This window comes from Raphanus sativus, chromosome 5 (genome assembly GCF_000801105.2).
Source record: "Raphanus sativus cultivar WK10039 chromosome 5, ASM80110v3, whole genome shotgun sequence".
Classification (NCBI taxonomy): domain Eukaryota; kingdom Viridiplantae; phylum Streptophyta; class Magnoliopsida; order Brassicales; family Brassicaceae; genus Raphanus; species Raphanus sativus.
The window spans coordinates 10059708-10073830 of NC_079515.1; the positions used below are offsets into that span (position 1 = coordinate 10059708).

At 29.2% G+C, this 14123-nt stretch overlaps 1 protein-coding gene and 1 long non-coding RNA gene across 8 annotated transcripts; one reads left to right on the plus strand and one right to left on the minus strand.

Annotated features, from left to right (window-relative positions):
• The first annotated feature begins 2875 nt into the window (after positions 1-2875).
• LOC108835698 (uncharacterized) lies at positions 2876-5060 on the plus strand. Of its 4 annotated transcripts, XR_008946298.1 has the most exons (6): positions 2876-3291; positions 3367-3463; positions 3636-3704; positions 3848-3956; positions 4070-4534; positions 4615-5060. It is a non-coding gene; the product is annotated as an uncharacterized LOC108835698 (long non-coding RNA). The 4 variants fall into 4 exon arrangements; XR_008946296.1 differs by having other exon boundaries at positions 3848-4534; XR_008946297.1 differs by having other exon boundaries at positions 3848-4310.
• Positions 5061-10074: 5014 nt separating this feature from the next.
• Positions 10075-13978, minus strand: LOC108862510 (receptor-like protein 33). Of its 4 annotated transcripts, none has more exons than XR_008945837.1 (2): positions 10810-13978; positions 10075-10288 (listed from the first exon to the last, which is right to left on the minus strand). XR_008945837.1 is itself a non-coding variant. In XM_057010193.1 (2 exons), the coding sequence occupies exon 1, from the start codon at positions 11967-11969 to the stop codon at positions 10824-10826; it is 1146 nt and encodes a 381-aa protein (XP_056866173.1). In that variant the 5' UTR covers positions 11970-13934; the 3' UTR covers positions 10075-10288; positions 10810-10823. The 4 variants fall into 4 exon arrangements, 2 of the variants coding, with proteins under 2 accessions (XP_056866173.1, XP_056866174.1); XR_008945838.1 differs by having other exon boundaries at positions 10075-10304; XM_057010193.1 differs by having other exon boundaries at positions 10810-13934.
• Between the last annotated feature and the right edge of the window lie 145 nt (positions 13979-14123).

Consider the following 14123-nt stretch of genomic DNA (forward strand, 5'->3'; position numbering starts at 1 on the left):
TATATTTATCTTATTGTATTTGTATTTAGTTATTAAATATATTAATATGTGCATGAAAACCATATTTGACAATTATTTTTTATTTAATTAATGTTAAATTTTTACCCGTTTTTCAAAGGTAGATTTCTTTTTAGCAGTATTTTCTATATTTATTCATTTTACACAATATATTATTATATCTACAAAAGTGAAAAGATATATTAGTATATAGTCTGCTAATGTTAAGCCGTTTTGTCATATTATATTTTTAACATAAATATTTTCTATTTATGAAAATAAAATTTAAAATTGTATCAATTTAATATAATTTTATCATATTAAGTTCAATATGATAGAAAAAATTAACATGATTGATTGTGATTATATAATAAATAAAAATAATATTTTATTTTCTATTTTATAAAAACAAATGAATATATTAATGTATAATAATATTTCAATACTAATTACGAAATTAGTTAAAATATTTACATATAATTTTCAAAATTAAGATCTTGTTAAGATCTTTATAAAAGATTTTTCGAAATTTAATATATATATATATATATATATATAAATTTTAAATGAAAAGGTATCAAAAGATATTATGATTAAAGTACTTCAAATATTATAATGATTAAAAATGTAGTGTGACCAAGTCTATTAGATAGTCTATTTTTAAAAAAATCACACATAAATTAAAATTCATGACTTCTGTTTTAATATAATAGATTTTTTGCTATATTTGTTTTGTTTTTTTTTTCTTTTGACTTTTTGTAGCTAAATCAGTTTTAATTTGAGGACTGGAATGTAAAATACAATAAAGTATAAGGGGTGAGATGATGATAAGTGGCTTTATGTGCGGCATCTTCTAATTTTCTTTCTATTTAGATTTTAGTTATATAATTGTTGAACATATGAAAATTTTAAAATATCTATTATATTAAAAAAGAAGTCACAACCTTGATTCAAGTGTGATTTTAAAAAAAATAAACTTTTAATAAGAAATCATTTATCATTCATTAATTACTAAACATATGGTTCAATAATATATCATTTATAATAAATTATTCATATTGGTTAACAAACACATATTTGAATATTTAATAAATAATTCATATTGGTGTAATTTAAATAATTCCATAATTCTAGAGAACCACTTTGTCAGTTAATTATTAGTCGATGGTTATATATATGATTAATAAGATAGGCAAATAAAATGAATCATGTTTGTATCTTGATATTAGCACTTGATAATAATTTTATTTTAGTCAGATACTTGATAATAATATAGGTAAATAGAATACATATGTTAGTGGACGGTTTATGTTAAATTATTTTATTTTAACTAAGATTTCTAACGTGTTTTATAAAAAACTGTGTTTTATCTTTTGACCTAATGTTTTTTTAAATACCTAATAATATTTAACATAGCATTACAATCTATACTTTTAATAATACACTAGATTTTAATTGTCTTTTGAAAGAGCGAGTATATTTTGTTTTTTAATTAATTTTTATATTTGAAAATTTTAATTATATTTATGTTTAATATTAATTTAAATTTATATAATAGTTCCTTAAATAAATAAAATATGAAAATTAAAATTTAAAAAGAAATATAAAACAAAAAATATATATGTCCTTGAGAGGGCGGATCATGCTCAATCTTTATATATATTGGTAAGTTAAATAAAGAAATAATGATCCAAAAATATATATTATATAGAAAAAGATATAAATACATGTGAAAATTTGAAACAACATATCCAAAAAAAAATATGGCAAAAATTATTATGTATTAAAAAATGATAGACACACCTCATATATATTACAATATATACCAATTTAGAATTAAAAATAATTTTTTTATATAAAAATAAATGAAAATAAACACCGCACGGTTGTGTGGGTCGAGATTTAGTAACAAATTAATATGGGAGAGTTTCAAAAAAAAAAATCAATACGGGATGTATATACATATTTATTTAAAATTTTAAGTTTTAAAGATGAATAATTGTACCTTTAAAGTGGTATTTTTGAAAATCTCCCTTTGTATATTATTAAGTGTTCCATATGCCCTTGCGAACATGAAAATTTTATAACTACTTATTAATACATGCATTACGAAATAAAAACAACTATAATGATAAATTATTTTTACTTGAAATTCTTACTTATTATAATGTTTTTGAAAATTTCTGTGTATACTATATTTACATTAATAAATAAATCTCACAAACCAATCAATATTATCTTTTTGATTATATAAATTAAGAATTTATATTGATTAATATAAGTTTTTATTAAAACATATTTTAGGATAAAACACACAATATGTCTAAGAATTATCTTTTATTTGAAAATATTTTTTTAGATTTTATATAGTTCCTTTTATTATTAATGTTAACACTCATCTTATCGAAACAAAATTCATTTTTATTTTAGCTAATTTATATATTTAATTTATTAAGGATATAAACGATATTAACAACTCTAACTTTTAAGGCGAGAGCTCCATTGCGAAAAATTACTTCGCAAATAATATTACAGAAGATATATATTCCTACTATTGTATAGATTTTTCATTGTTTTATTTATATATAATTTTTAATTATTGTTTTTATTTTTATTTGGTTAATTATGTCTGAAACTGACCAGGTAAAAAAATATTTTGGGACAAATCACAAATAGATCTCATTATGGTATATTTTGCTAATTTCCCCATTTTATTTTACAAAAATCAGTACTATACTAAAAGGAGAATAATCTCAATGGAGAAGGTGTCCACATCATTTAATTAAATCAACCAATGATAGAGGAGTATACTGCCACATCACCATTAATTGTCGTAAGAGAAGAGAATCTAGGCTTTTTGTTTGGTCTCCAAAATATTTATCCTGGACCAAGTCAAGCCCAAGTCCAAAAACCTAACCTGCATCGATTCTGTAATCGTCGTTGCCACTTCGTCTTCGACACCTCAGTTCTGTAATCGCCGTTACCACCACCACCTCGGCACCTCCTGATCAATAAATGAGCTCTTTAATCCGTCCTTTATAACGTTTCACCTCACTTTGATCCCCTTATAAATTGCTTCTTCTAAACCTAAAACCACCCGAAATCCAAAACATCCACTGAAAAGCACAGCTATGGCCAGTAAATCCACCGGAAATTCTCCCTTCTCTGATTATTTCAAGAACATGACCAGCAGTATTTGAGCTACAATTTCGGTTGAACCGTTTCTGGGACGCTAGATACATTGCAAATGGTGGGAGCTTTATTGGGTTAGAGCTACTCCTCATCGACAAACAGGTTTGAGTTCTTACTGAGTCATGCCAACATGTTTACACTCATGGACTTTATATTTTCTCTATTTTGAATTTTCAGAGTACTTGAATAAATCAATGTTAATACCGAAGAATACATCTGATTTAATTCGTCCAGTCTCAGGACGGCCTCGCGTCAGACTTATCACTGCACAAGAGTACGTTCTACCAGATCTTTTGATTTCCATTGCTTTGTTCTCTTATTTAGCTATTTTATCTTAAGCTCAACAAAAAGATGTTTAGCTTAAACATAAGTTGAAAGTGTGACTATTGGTTTGAAGCAACACCTGGATTTTCATGTTAAATAATGCAATTATCTGAGCGTTGCAGGCCTAGAATCGAGAATAAAGTGGAAAAACCAGCAATTCTCATGTTGCTCTGCCGCCTATAGCAAAATATGTAAGTTGATTACGGTGAACATTTATATTGGAGTTGGGTGCACCCATTTTGAAACCTTTTTATAGCTAGAAAAGTACCCATTTTCACCTTCTAGCTTGAAGATGAGTTCGGGAATGATTTTTACTTCATTCCTGCTGTCCAAGGTTCCCATCACAATGATCCATGTCATGTTCTTGCACCAACAGAAGAGAAAGTATATGAAGACAGCTAACTTCGGGAGTTGATTGACACCCCGGCACTTGACTGGCAGAGGTAAGCCATCTTTCACAAATGGTGGACGTAAAAATGTTGATGTTTTTAGACATTTATCAATCCTCTTATTTTTATTCGATTTAACAAGCAAGGTCAATATAATTTTGGGGCAGGGAGATGTTACGTATAGGGCACTAATGGAAGGATGGGTGAAAGTGGTTTTAGTAATCTTCATATTCTTTGTTATTATTATATTCTAGAATGTTTTCAATAATTTTTTCCAATATCTTTGTTTTGTTTTGTTTTGTTTTGTTTTAATTGTTTTAAATTTTAAGATATTGGTTTGTTTAGTTACAAGAAGGGAAAGTAAAACTCCACCTCCGGGGTATATTTACCATCGTTGTAATGTCGCTGGTATGTCAGCTTTTGTTAGAGTTCCTTTATTTTTCTTACACTTTCGTAAACAGATAAAAGGTGCTAAGTCAAGTAAAGTATATATGAGAATTACTTTACTTGACTTAGAAATTTTTTATTTATCATTGCCCCACAATGATGACCCTAATTACAATGTTAAAAGAGTCAAATCACCTACTGCTATCCCCAAGTCCATGTTGGTGGCTCTTATTCATTGCCAAGTGGTGCGGTTGCAGCTCTTATGAGTGCTTTCTCGCATATATTTAATACAACTTAAGTGCTAATTCTGTCTCAATATATTCAGGGCTGCTTTTGCAAAGGAAATGGAGGGATTGCCATCAACAACACGCTCTGTACGAGAAGTTCCGCCTGAGCTAAAATGTCCGCTATGCAAAGAAGTAATGGAAGATGATGCACTTACAAGCTGGTCATGTTGTTTCCAGAGCTTCTGTGCGACAAGTAAAGTACTGCAGTTTCAGTATCTGTTCTTCCTCTCAGTTTTCGTGAATTCTTAAACCTCAAAGTAAAGCAAGGAGTGACTGGAGTCTAGGGAATGCTCAGTCATGTGATATAGAGTTCTTCTATACAATAGAAAGTGAACATCACTAAAACTAAAGCAAGTATTTTGGATTTGTTTTAAGGGTTATAGTTCTTTTATGTTTAGTTAAAGTGACCCATTTGAATCTAGATATGATTGAACGTTGATGAATATGATTCGAGCAATTCTCTAATATGTTATAGTTTCTCTTATACTGCTCCATGTCCCACGAGGCCACGATATACATGAGATTAGTATCAAATCGCTTCATTTATAGATAAGGTTTTAGTATGCAACAATACATTCAGGTTTGTGGTGTTACTTTTCTAAATTTCTTAAATTTGATTTAACAGAGGAGAAACCAAGACAAAGAGTTAGATACTGTACCAACTAATATATTTCAAGTTAGTACAGTATATTTTAACATTTGTAAAAAAAAAACTCCATCTAATTTTCATATATGAGATAAACACATATTATCACATCATATCTAACTTTTAGACATGTAACAAAAATGAGTATCATAACCAAGAAATTAAATAATATTGTCTTCTCTTTAAAGTGTGGATTTTAGAGGTTCATCCCTTCTCAGGAAGTAATGCAGAAGATGGGACGTTTTGAACTACTCATAATATTGAGAAGTAGTGTTGAAACATGCAGAACATAGGATGTTTCACATCAAGTGTTCGGTCGTATCAACTTGGCTGCGTGAACACACTCAAACTCCTAACTGTCCATGATCATAGAACCACAAAATTAACACAACAATGAGATCAAGAGACCAATAAGAATAAACCTCTCTCATGTTGCAGCATCTTCATCTGTAGCTCTATCCACCAAATATGCGTTTTTTTCCCCCTTAAATGTTGAGAATCTGTTCTAATAGTATGTAACAAGTAGTGGATACCAACTGACATGGCTTGAGGGTTGTTTTACGATGGCAGCAGTCATCAAACCACCATTGTAAACATCAACTCATATGGGAATACAAGATTCTGTTCTGTTCATTTTTTTTTCTTTTTCTTTGGTGTTTATGAGTGTGTAAACAGTTGTTATTCAAAAAAAAAAAAAAAAAAAAAACAGTTGTTATTCATCATCATCTAACACTGATGGTGATCATATGCTCATGTAATAATACAAGCGGCTATGAAGCTTCTGAAATGCCCATTATTATTGATCTAAAACTTGCTTAAACATTATAAATACACGTGTTGTAGTTGAATTTACACATCTTAATATGAATTGTATTTAACTTTATTCATGTTATATGAAAAATATTTATGTTATCGCCTGATTTATGTATGTTATAAGATATCATCAAATTAAGTCATATATGCAGGTGTGCACACTTTTAAACAATACTCTAAAATGACACATATGTTTACTTCTGTAAAACCATTTACTTCATTTTTACTCTAAAATAGAGTAATTCTATTATAGAATTAAGTTTACGGTGCTCCATTTTAGAATAAAAAATAGAGTGATGAACAAAAAATAAAAGAAAATATTTTTAAGATAATCCTAATTTTTTGTCACAAATATAGCCTATAAGGATCAAAATGAATAAAATGTTCCACTAAAAAGATAAATTTACACTTATACTCATGAGTTAACTAATCTAAACCTTAGAATTTAGAGTTAAGGGGTGGAGTTTCGAGTTTAGGGTTTAAATTTTATAAAATGAAAAATAATAACTAAATATTTGAAAACAACTAAAACAGTTTGAAAAAGCATTTTTCGAATTACAAAAAAAAAATTTCAAAAAAAAAATTTTATAAAAAGTTTGAATTTGAAAACATATAATTAGAAACTATAAAAAAATTTATTTATTTATTTTTAATTATTTTACTTCTTTATTTATATTTATATATCTAGGGCATAAAGGTTTTGTGATTCTCTTAAATGAAACATTTTGGTCATTTTTTCATTGTGTTCTATTTTTGTGACAGAAAACATAAAAAGTCTATTTAGTAGATTTACCCAAAAATAAACAAATTACTCTATATTTGGAATAACTTATTTTTCACTATATTATAGAGTGAAAAATAAAGTATTATTGAAATATTTTTACTCTAAAATCTATTTTTGAGTTACAGATAGAGTTGGGTTTGGAGATCTCCTAAGGAGATCATTTGAAATTTATGTCATAATTGAATAAGTTTTGTTTAGAAAATTTATTAGCCTCTCTGTTTATTAAAGGGAGGATTTTGACATTTTCCACCAATTTTAAAAATAGTTGAAATAAAAATAAATATTTATCGATAATGTTTGAGATCAATAAAAGTTTCAAAAGATCAATGCATTTTACAGTTAAAATTAATTTTAAATTAACTATGAATTACATTGAATTTAAAAATGGAATTCTTTTCTAACAAAAAGTATATTCAAATGACACTATTTATAAAATATAGAAGTAATATTTTAAAGTAGTTAATTTATTAAGTAAAATAATTAGCTTTTTATCTATAATAACTAAAATATTATCATATTGTATTTATTATATAATAATTAGAACTAAAATTATAAATATTATTAGAAATATTATAAAAATAATGGAGAAATTAATATACAAAAAACAGTAGTGCATTATCCCATTTAAGAAACTGAAATTCAAAAAAAAATAAAAAGAATAACAACTACAATCTATTTGTTATCTTTATTGTTGTAAACATTTTACTTTACTGAAATTTTGGTTTCAGAAATATTACACGATGTTTAAATAGAAAAATGTATTTTATTGAAACAAAAATTGATATTAAATTAAACAGCATAACTAAAATTGGATAAAATATCATATTCATAAATAATTTAAAACATAATTTTGACAAAATTCAAAGCAAAATCCGCGCGTAGCGCGGACAAAAGCTCTAGTATGATATTAATGTTTCGCTAATCTCTCATCCTTAATCATTGGGCCTTATTTATACAAGAATATTATATTGGCCCATGTCCGAACGCACTTAACAATCCTCCTCCGTGACTCTTCTGTCTGTTCACTCTTCTCCCTTGTTCACTCTTCAATTTCCTGAATTAGCACAACTCTTTTCAAAATTAAGATCTTGTTAAGATCTTTATAAAGATTTTTCGAAATTTAATATATATATATATATATATATTTAAATTTTAAATGAAAAGGTATCAAAAGATATTATGATTAAAGTACTTCAAATATTATAATGATTAAAAATGTAGTGTGACCAAGTCTATTAGATAGTCTATTTTTAAAAAAATCACACATAAATTAAAATTCATGACTTCTGTTTTAATATAATAGATTTTTTGCTATATTTGTTTTGTTTTTTTTCTCTTTTGACTTTTTGTAGCTAAATCAGTTTTAATTTGAGGACTGGAATGTAAAATACAATAAAGTATAAGGGGTGAGATGATGATAAGTGGCTTTATGTGCGGCATCTTCTAATTTTCTTTCTATTTAGATTTTAGTTATATAATTGTTGAACATATGAAAATTTTAAAATATCTATTATATTAAAAAAGAAGTCACAACCTTGATTCAAGTGTGATTTTAAAAAAAATAAACTTTTAATAAGAAATCATTTATCATTCATTAATTACTAAACATATGGTTCAATAATATATCATTTATAATAAATTATTCATATTGGTTAACAAACACATATTTGAATATTTAATAAATAATTCATATTGGTGTAATTTAAATAATTCCATAATTCTAGAGAACCACTTTGTCAGTTAATTATTAGTCGATGGTTATATATATGATTAATAAGATAGGCAAATAAAATGAATCATGTTTGTATCTTGATATTAGCACTTGATAATAATTTTATTTTAGTCAGATACTTGATAATAATATAGGTAAATAGAATACATATGTTAGTGGACGGTTTATGTTAAATTATTTTATTTTAACTAAGATTTCTAACGTGTTTTATAAAAAACTGTGTTTTATTTTTTGACCTAATGTTTTTTTAAATACCTAATAATATTTAACATAGCATTACAATCTATACTTTTAATAATACACTAGATTCTAATTGTCTTTTGAAAGAGCGAGTATATTTGTTTTTTAATTAATTTTATATTTGAAAATTTTAATTATATTTATGTTTAATATTAATTTAAATTTATATAATAGTTCCTTAAATAAATGAAATATGAAAATTAAAATTTAAAAAGAAATATAAAACAAAAAATATATCTGTCCTTGAGAGGGCGGATCATGCTCAATCTTTATATATATTGGTAAGTTAAATAAAGAAATAATGATCCAAAAATATATATTATATAGAAAAAGATATAAATACATGTGAAAATTTGAAACAACATATCCAAAAAAAAATATGGCAAAAATTATTATGTATTAAAAAATGATAGACACACCTCATATATATTACAATATATACCAATTTAGAATTAAAAATAATTTTTTTATATAAAAATAAATGAAAATAAACACCGCACGGTTGTGTGGGTCGAGATTTAGTAACAAATTAATATGGGAGAGTTTCAAAAAAAAAAAAATCAATACGGGATGTATATACATATTTATTTAAAATTTTAAGTTTTAAAGATGAATAATTGTACCTTTAAAGTGGTATTTTTGAAAATCTCCCTTTGTATATTATTAAGTGTTCCATATGCCCTTGCGAACATGAAAATTTTATAACTACTTATTAATACATGCATTACGAAATAAAAACAACTATAATGATAAATTATTTTTACTTGAAATTCTTACTTATTATAATGTTTTTGAAAATTTCTGTGTATACTATATTTACATTAATAAATAAATCTCACAAACCAATCAATATTATCTTTTTGATTATATAAATTAAGAATTTATATTGATTAATATAAGTTTTTATTAAAACATATTTTAGGATAAAACACACAATATGTCTAAGAATTATCTTTTATTTGAAAATATTTTTTTAGATTTTATATAGTTCCTTTATTATTAATGTTAACACTCATCTTATCGAAACAAAATTCATTTTTATTTTAGCTAATTTATATATTTAATTTATTAAGGATATAAACGATATTAACAACTCTAACTTTTAAGGCGAGAGCTCCATTGCGAAAAATTACTTCGCAAATAATATTACAGAAGATATATATTCCTACTATTGTATAGATTTTTCATTGTTTTATTTATATATAATTTTTAATTATTGTTTTTATTTTTATTTGGTTAATTATGTCTGAAACTGACCAGGTAAAAAAATATTTTGGGACAAATCACAAATAGATCTCATTATGGTATATTTTGCTAATTTCCCCATTTTATTTTACAAAAATATGATATTAATGTTTCGCTAATCTCTCATCCTTAATCATTGGGCCTTATTTATACAAGAATATTATATTGGCCCATGTCCGAACGCACTTAACAATCCTCCTCCGTGACTCTTCTGTCTTGTTCACTCTTCTCCCTTGTTCACTCTTCAATTTCCTGAATTAGCACAACTCTTTTCAAAATTAAGATCTTGTTAAGATCTTTATAAAAGATTTTTCGAAATTTAATATATATATATATATATATATATATATATATTTAAATTTTAAATGAAAAGGTATCAAAAGATATTATGATTAAAGTACTTCAAATATTATAATGATTAAAAATGTAGTGTGACCAAGTCTATTAGATAGTCTATTTTTAAAAAAATCACACATAAATTAAAATTCATGACTTCTGTTTTAATATAATAGATTTTTTGCTATATTTGTTTTGTTTTTTTTCTCTTTTGACTTTTTGTAGCTAAATCAGTTTTAATTTGAGGACTGGAATGTAAAATACAATAAAGTATAAGGGGTGAGATGATGATAAGTGGCTTTATGTGCGGCATCTTCTAATTTTCTTTCTATTTAGATTTTAGTTATATAATTGTTGAACATATGAAAATTTTAAAATATCCATTCTGCGAATGGATCGATCTAAAGGAAAAGCTAAGAAATTATCATGGAAAGTACCTCAGAATCCATAGCTAACGAGGAGTTATCATGCGTCTTCTACGATCGTTGATGTGGAACACCTTGAAGAACCAATGCGGTTTGTAGAAAAGCATCAAGTGACCAATGCTCAATCCAAGCACGATACCTGGTGCGAAACCTATGGCAGCTGCAGTCCAGCTGAAGACTTCTTCTTTCGCATCATCCTCCTCTTCTTGTTGTGTAAGCGTCGTGTCATCATTCCCAACTCGACACTGATCAAGAAGAGGAGGACCACATAGTCCAGCGTTATCTTCAAAACCCGAAGCGTTCTGCGTTCGAAACTGTGTGCTTTGCGGAATCATCCCTACGAGCCTGTTGTGTGAAACCCTTATGGTTGATAGACTTGTGAGTTGAGCGAGATCAGGAGGAATGTGGCCCGAGAGCTTGTTATGCGATAAGTCTAGTGACTCTAGCTGAACCAGATTTGCCAAAGAGGAAGGCATGTTGCCCACGAAACCGTTGCTTGATAGGTTTAGCACTATAAGAGCTTTCACTAGACCAATAGATTCAGGTATGTTTCCGTGGAGCATGTTTCCCGAAAGATCAATAGCTGTCAAGAGTTTAAAGATCCTGGTGTAGGTCAACTCTATTCCTTTGTTCATCAAAACAATTGAGTCCTGGTAATAGAGGCCGTCTCCAATGTACTCCAGTTCTGAACTATCTCCTTCTGAGTGCATAGCACTCCAGTACATGAAGAAGTCTGACGGTAAGGTTCCCCTGAAGTCATTGTGTGATATGTCGATGATTCGCAGCTGAGGAAAGAAAGATGCAACCAACCGGTGGTGGTATTGTAATGACCCATGAAACTCATTCGAGCGGAGAACCAGTACATGCAGCTCGGGTAAGGATCCTAACCAGAATGGAAAAGTGTCGTTCATACTGTTGTGCTCAATGTTTAGAACATCCAGAGAAGAGCAAGCCGATAGAGATCTTGGAAGGTTACCCACCAATTGGTTGTGACCAACATTAAGTGACCTTAGGTTGCTGCCGTTGAGAAATATGTCTGGTAGTTCTCCACTGAGGTGGTTGTTACCGAGGTTCAAAACTGAAAGATCCCTCTTGATGAGATTGCTGAGGCACTGTGGAACAAATCCGTTGAAGTTGTTGTTTGATAAATCAACGACATTTAGAGAGCTCATTTCACATATTGATATGGGGATCTCTCTGGAGAGGTTGTTTCTGCTCAGATCTATTATCTCTATCTTCGTTCTTGAAAGATCTTTTGGGAGTTCTTTGAAACTACTGAATGTGTTGTTGGAAAGATAAACATACTTTAATTTTGGTAGTCTCCATAACCATCCAGGCACTTGACCTTTGATGTTGTTGTTAGAAAGGTCTAGAATATAGATATGTTGTATGGCTGTTATGAACTCTGGAAACACTGTGATACCGCAGTCGGACAAGTACAAACCTTGCAACTGCGAATCTGCGATGAAAAGGTGGAAACTGAACTCATGTTTTCTACTGAAACGTGGCTGCCTGAGAGATCCAAGCTATAGAACAACTTGAGAGGCAACGATAAAACTGCATTCAAATCAATTGGAGTGGTTGTGTTTAAGTGGGATATATTAAGATCTTCTAGCCACTTGAGATGCCAGAAGATACCAACGTCAAGTGGGCCACGGGTGTTGAAATATGAAAGATCAAGACTCAAAAGGTTGACTAATTTGGATATGGATCTAGGGATTGGTCCTGTGAAATTGTTTCTCGAAAGATCTAACCATCGTAGCTTAGACATTGAAGATATATTTCCAATATCAAGAGGTCCACTAAATTGGTTATCTCCCAAACTAAGACTATCCAGAGAAGGAATGTTGAAGAAAGTAGAAGGGATTGTTCCAAAGAAAGAGTTTGACGATGCGTGAAAGCGATTCAAAAGGGAAGTGATGTTAGGAGGAAGCGTGCCTGTGAAGTGATTGAAGCCGAGTGATAAGAATGATAACTTTGTAAGATTGAATAGTGCAGTGGGAATTTCGCCACTCAGTTTGTTTCCCCACAGATCTAACTGGGTCATTCGGTGCAGATTCTGGAATGAAGATGGGACTTCACCAGCAAAGTTATTAGAACCAAGGTTCAGAAAGTTGAGGCGAGAAAGGTTTCCAATTGAAGAGGGAATCTTCCCTGTGAACTTGCACTTGAAAAATCTCAAAAACTTCAAATGTTTGAGGCTGCCGATAGAGTCTGGTATGTTACCTGAAAGAGATGTTTGAGAGAGGTACAAGTGTACAAGAGAGTTGTTTCCATTGAATTCTGGGAGAGATGATTCTAGATGTGGATTGACACTCAAAATAAGGGATCGAATAGTAGGACTCAGCCGTGGAAATTGACCAAATAATTGGCAATCATGAAGGCGGATTGATATTAGAGAGGTCAGGTTTGAGATCATCATCTGAGAAATTTTTGAGGAAAGGTTGACATAGGTCAGATCAAGATGTCTAAGGTTTGTCAAGTTTTGTGCAAGTTGAGAAAGAAATGGGTTTTCAGTGGATAAGCGACTCTGAGAAAACGTAAAAGAAGAAGAAGAAAGATCGACGGAGACCAACTTGGTGAGGTGAAGAAACTCTGTTGGAATTTTACCAGAAAAGTAATAGTGGGAAAGGTTAAGTTTCTGCAATCCAATGAGTTTATTAATCTCAGTTGGGATGGAAGAGCCATTGAAATCGTTGTAAGCAAGGTTAAGACTCCGGAGATGACTTAGACTGAAAAGACTGCTATTGGGTTTGAAATGGCCATAGAGGCAGCTGCAACTTAGGTCAACCCCAGTCACCACACCTGAGTTAGCATCGCATGTGATACCGTCCCAATAACAACAATTGCTATTGTGTGCCCATGATTTTGTTTGGGGATAACAAGTGGCATCGACCAGCCGGTGCCCACCACCCTGCGTAACCTCTTCAATAAACTCCGGAGGTTGGCGAAGCTCGAACTCACTCTTGAACTGGAGAAGTGCGTCCCTTTGGTCAGGACGGCACAGTGTACAAGAAGCAAAAGTGTATGAAAAACTTAAAATAGAAAAGAAGAGAAGAAAGATGGTTCCTATCTTCCTTTCCTTTGTTTTGCTTTTGCGTTTTATTGTGGTAAGTGGTGATATTCTTCTGTGACCTTGATCCCCTATATATACCATAAAAGACATTGTTCATTTAGTAGTATGAACACATTCTGCAGCTATTAATGACATTTTCTACAAATGAAGTTTCTTGGCTATTCTAATAAAAAGCCAAAGCGGTGTTAACTTTAAGTGTTCAATACAATGTTTCTGTACGGAGTATGCAGTGAAAGAACTGTTGAAGAGA

Coding starts and splice junctions, on each gene's coding strand:
- LOC108862510 (XM_057010193.1), bottom strand. CDS start 11,969: ATGAGCTCTCTAAATGTCGTTGATTTATCAAACAACAACTTCAACGGA.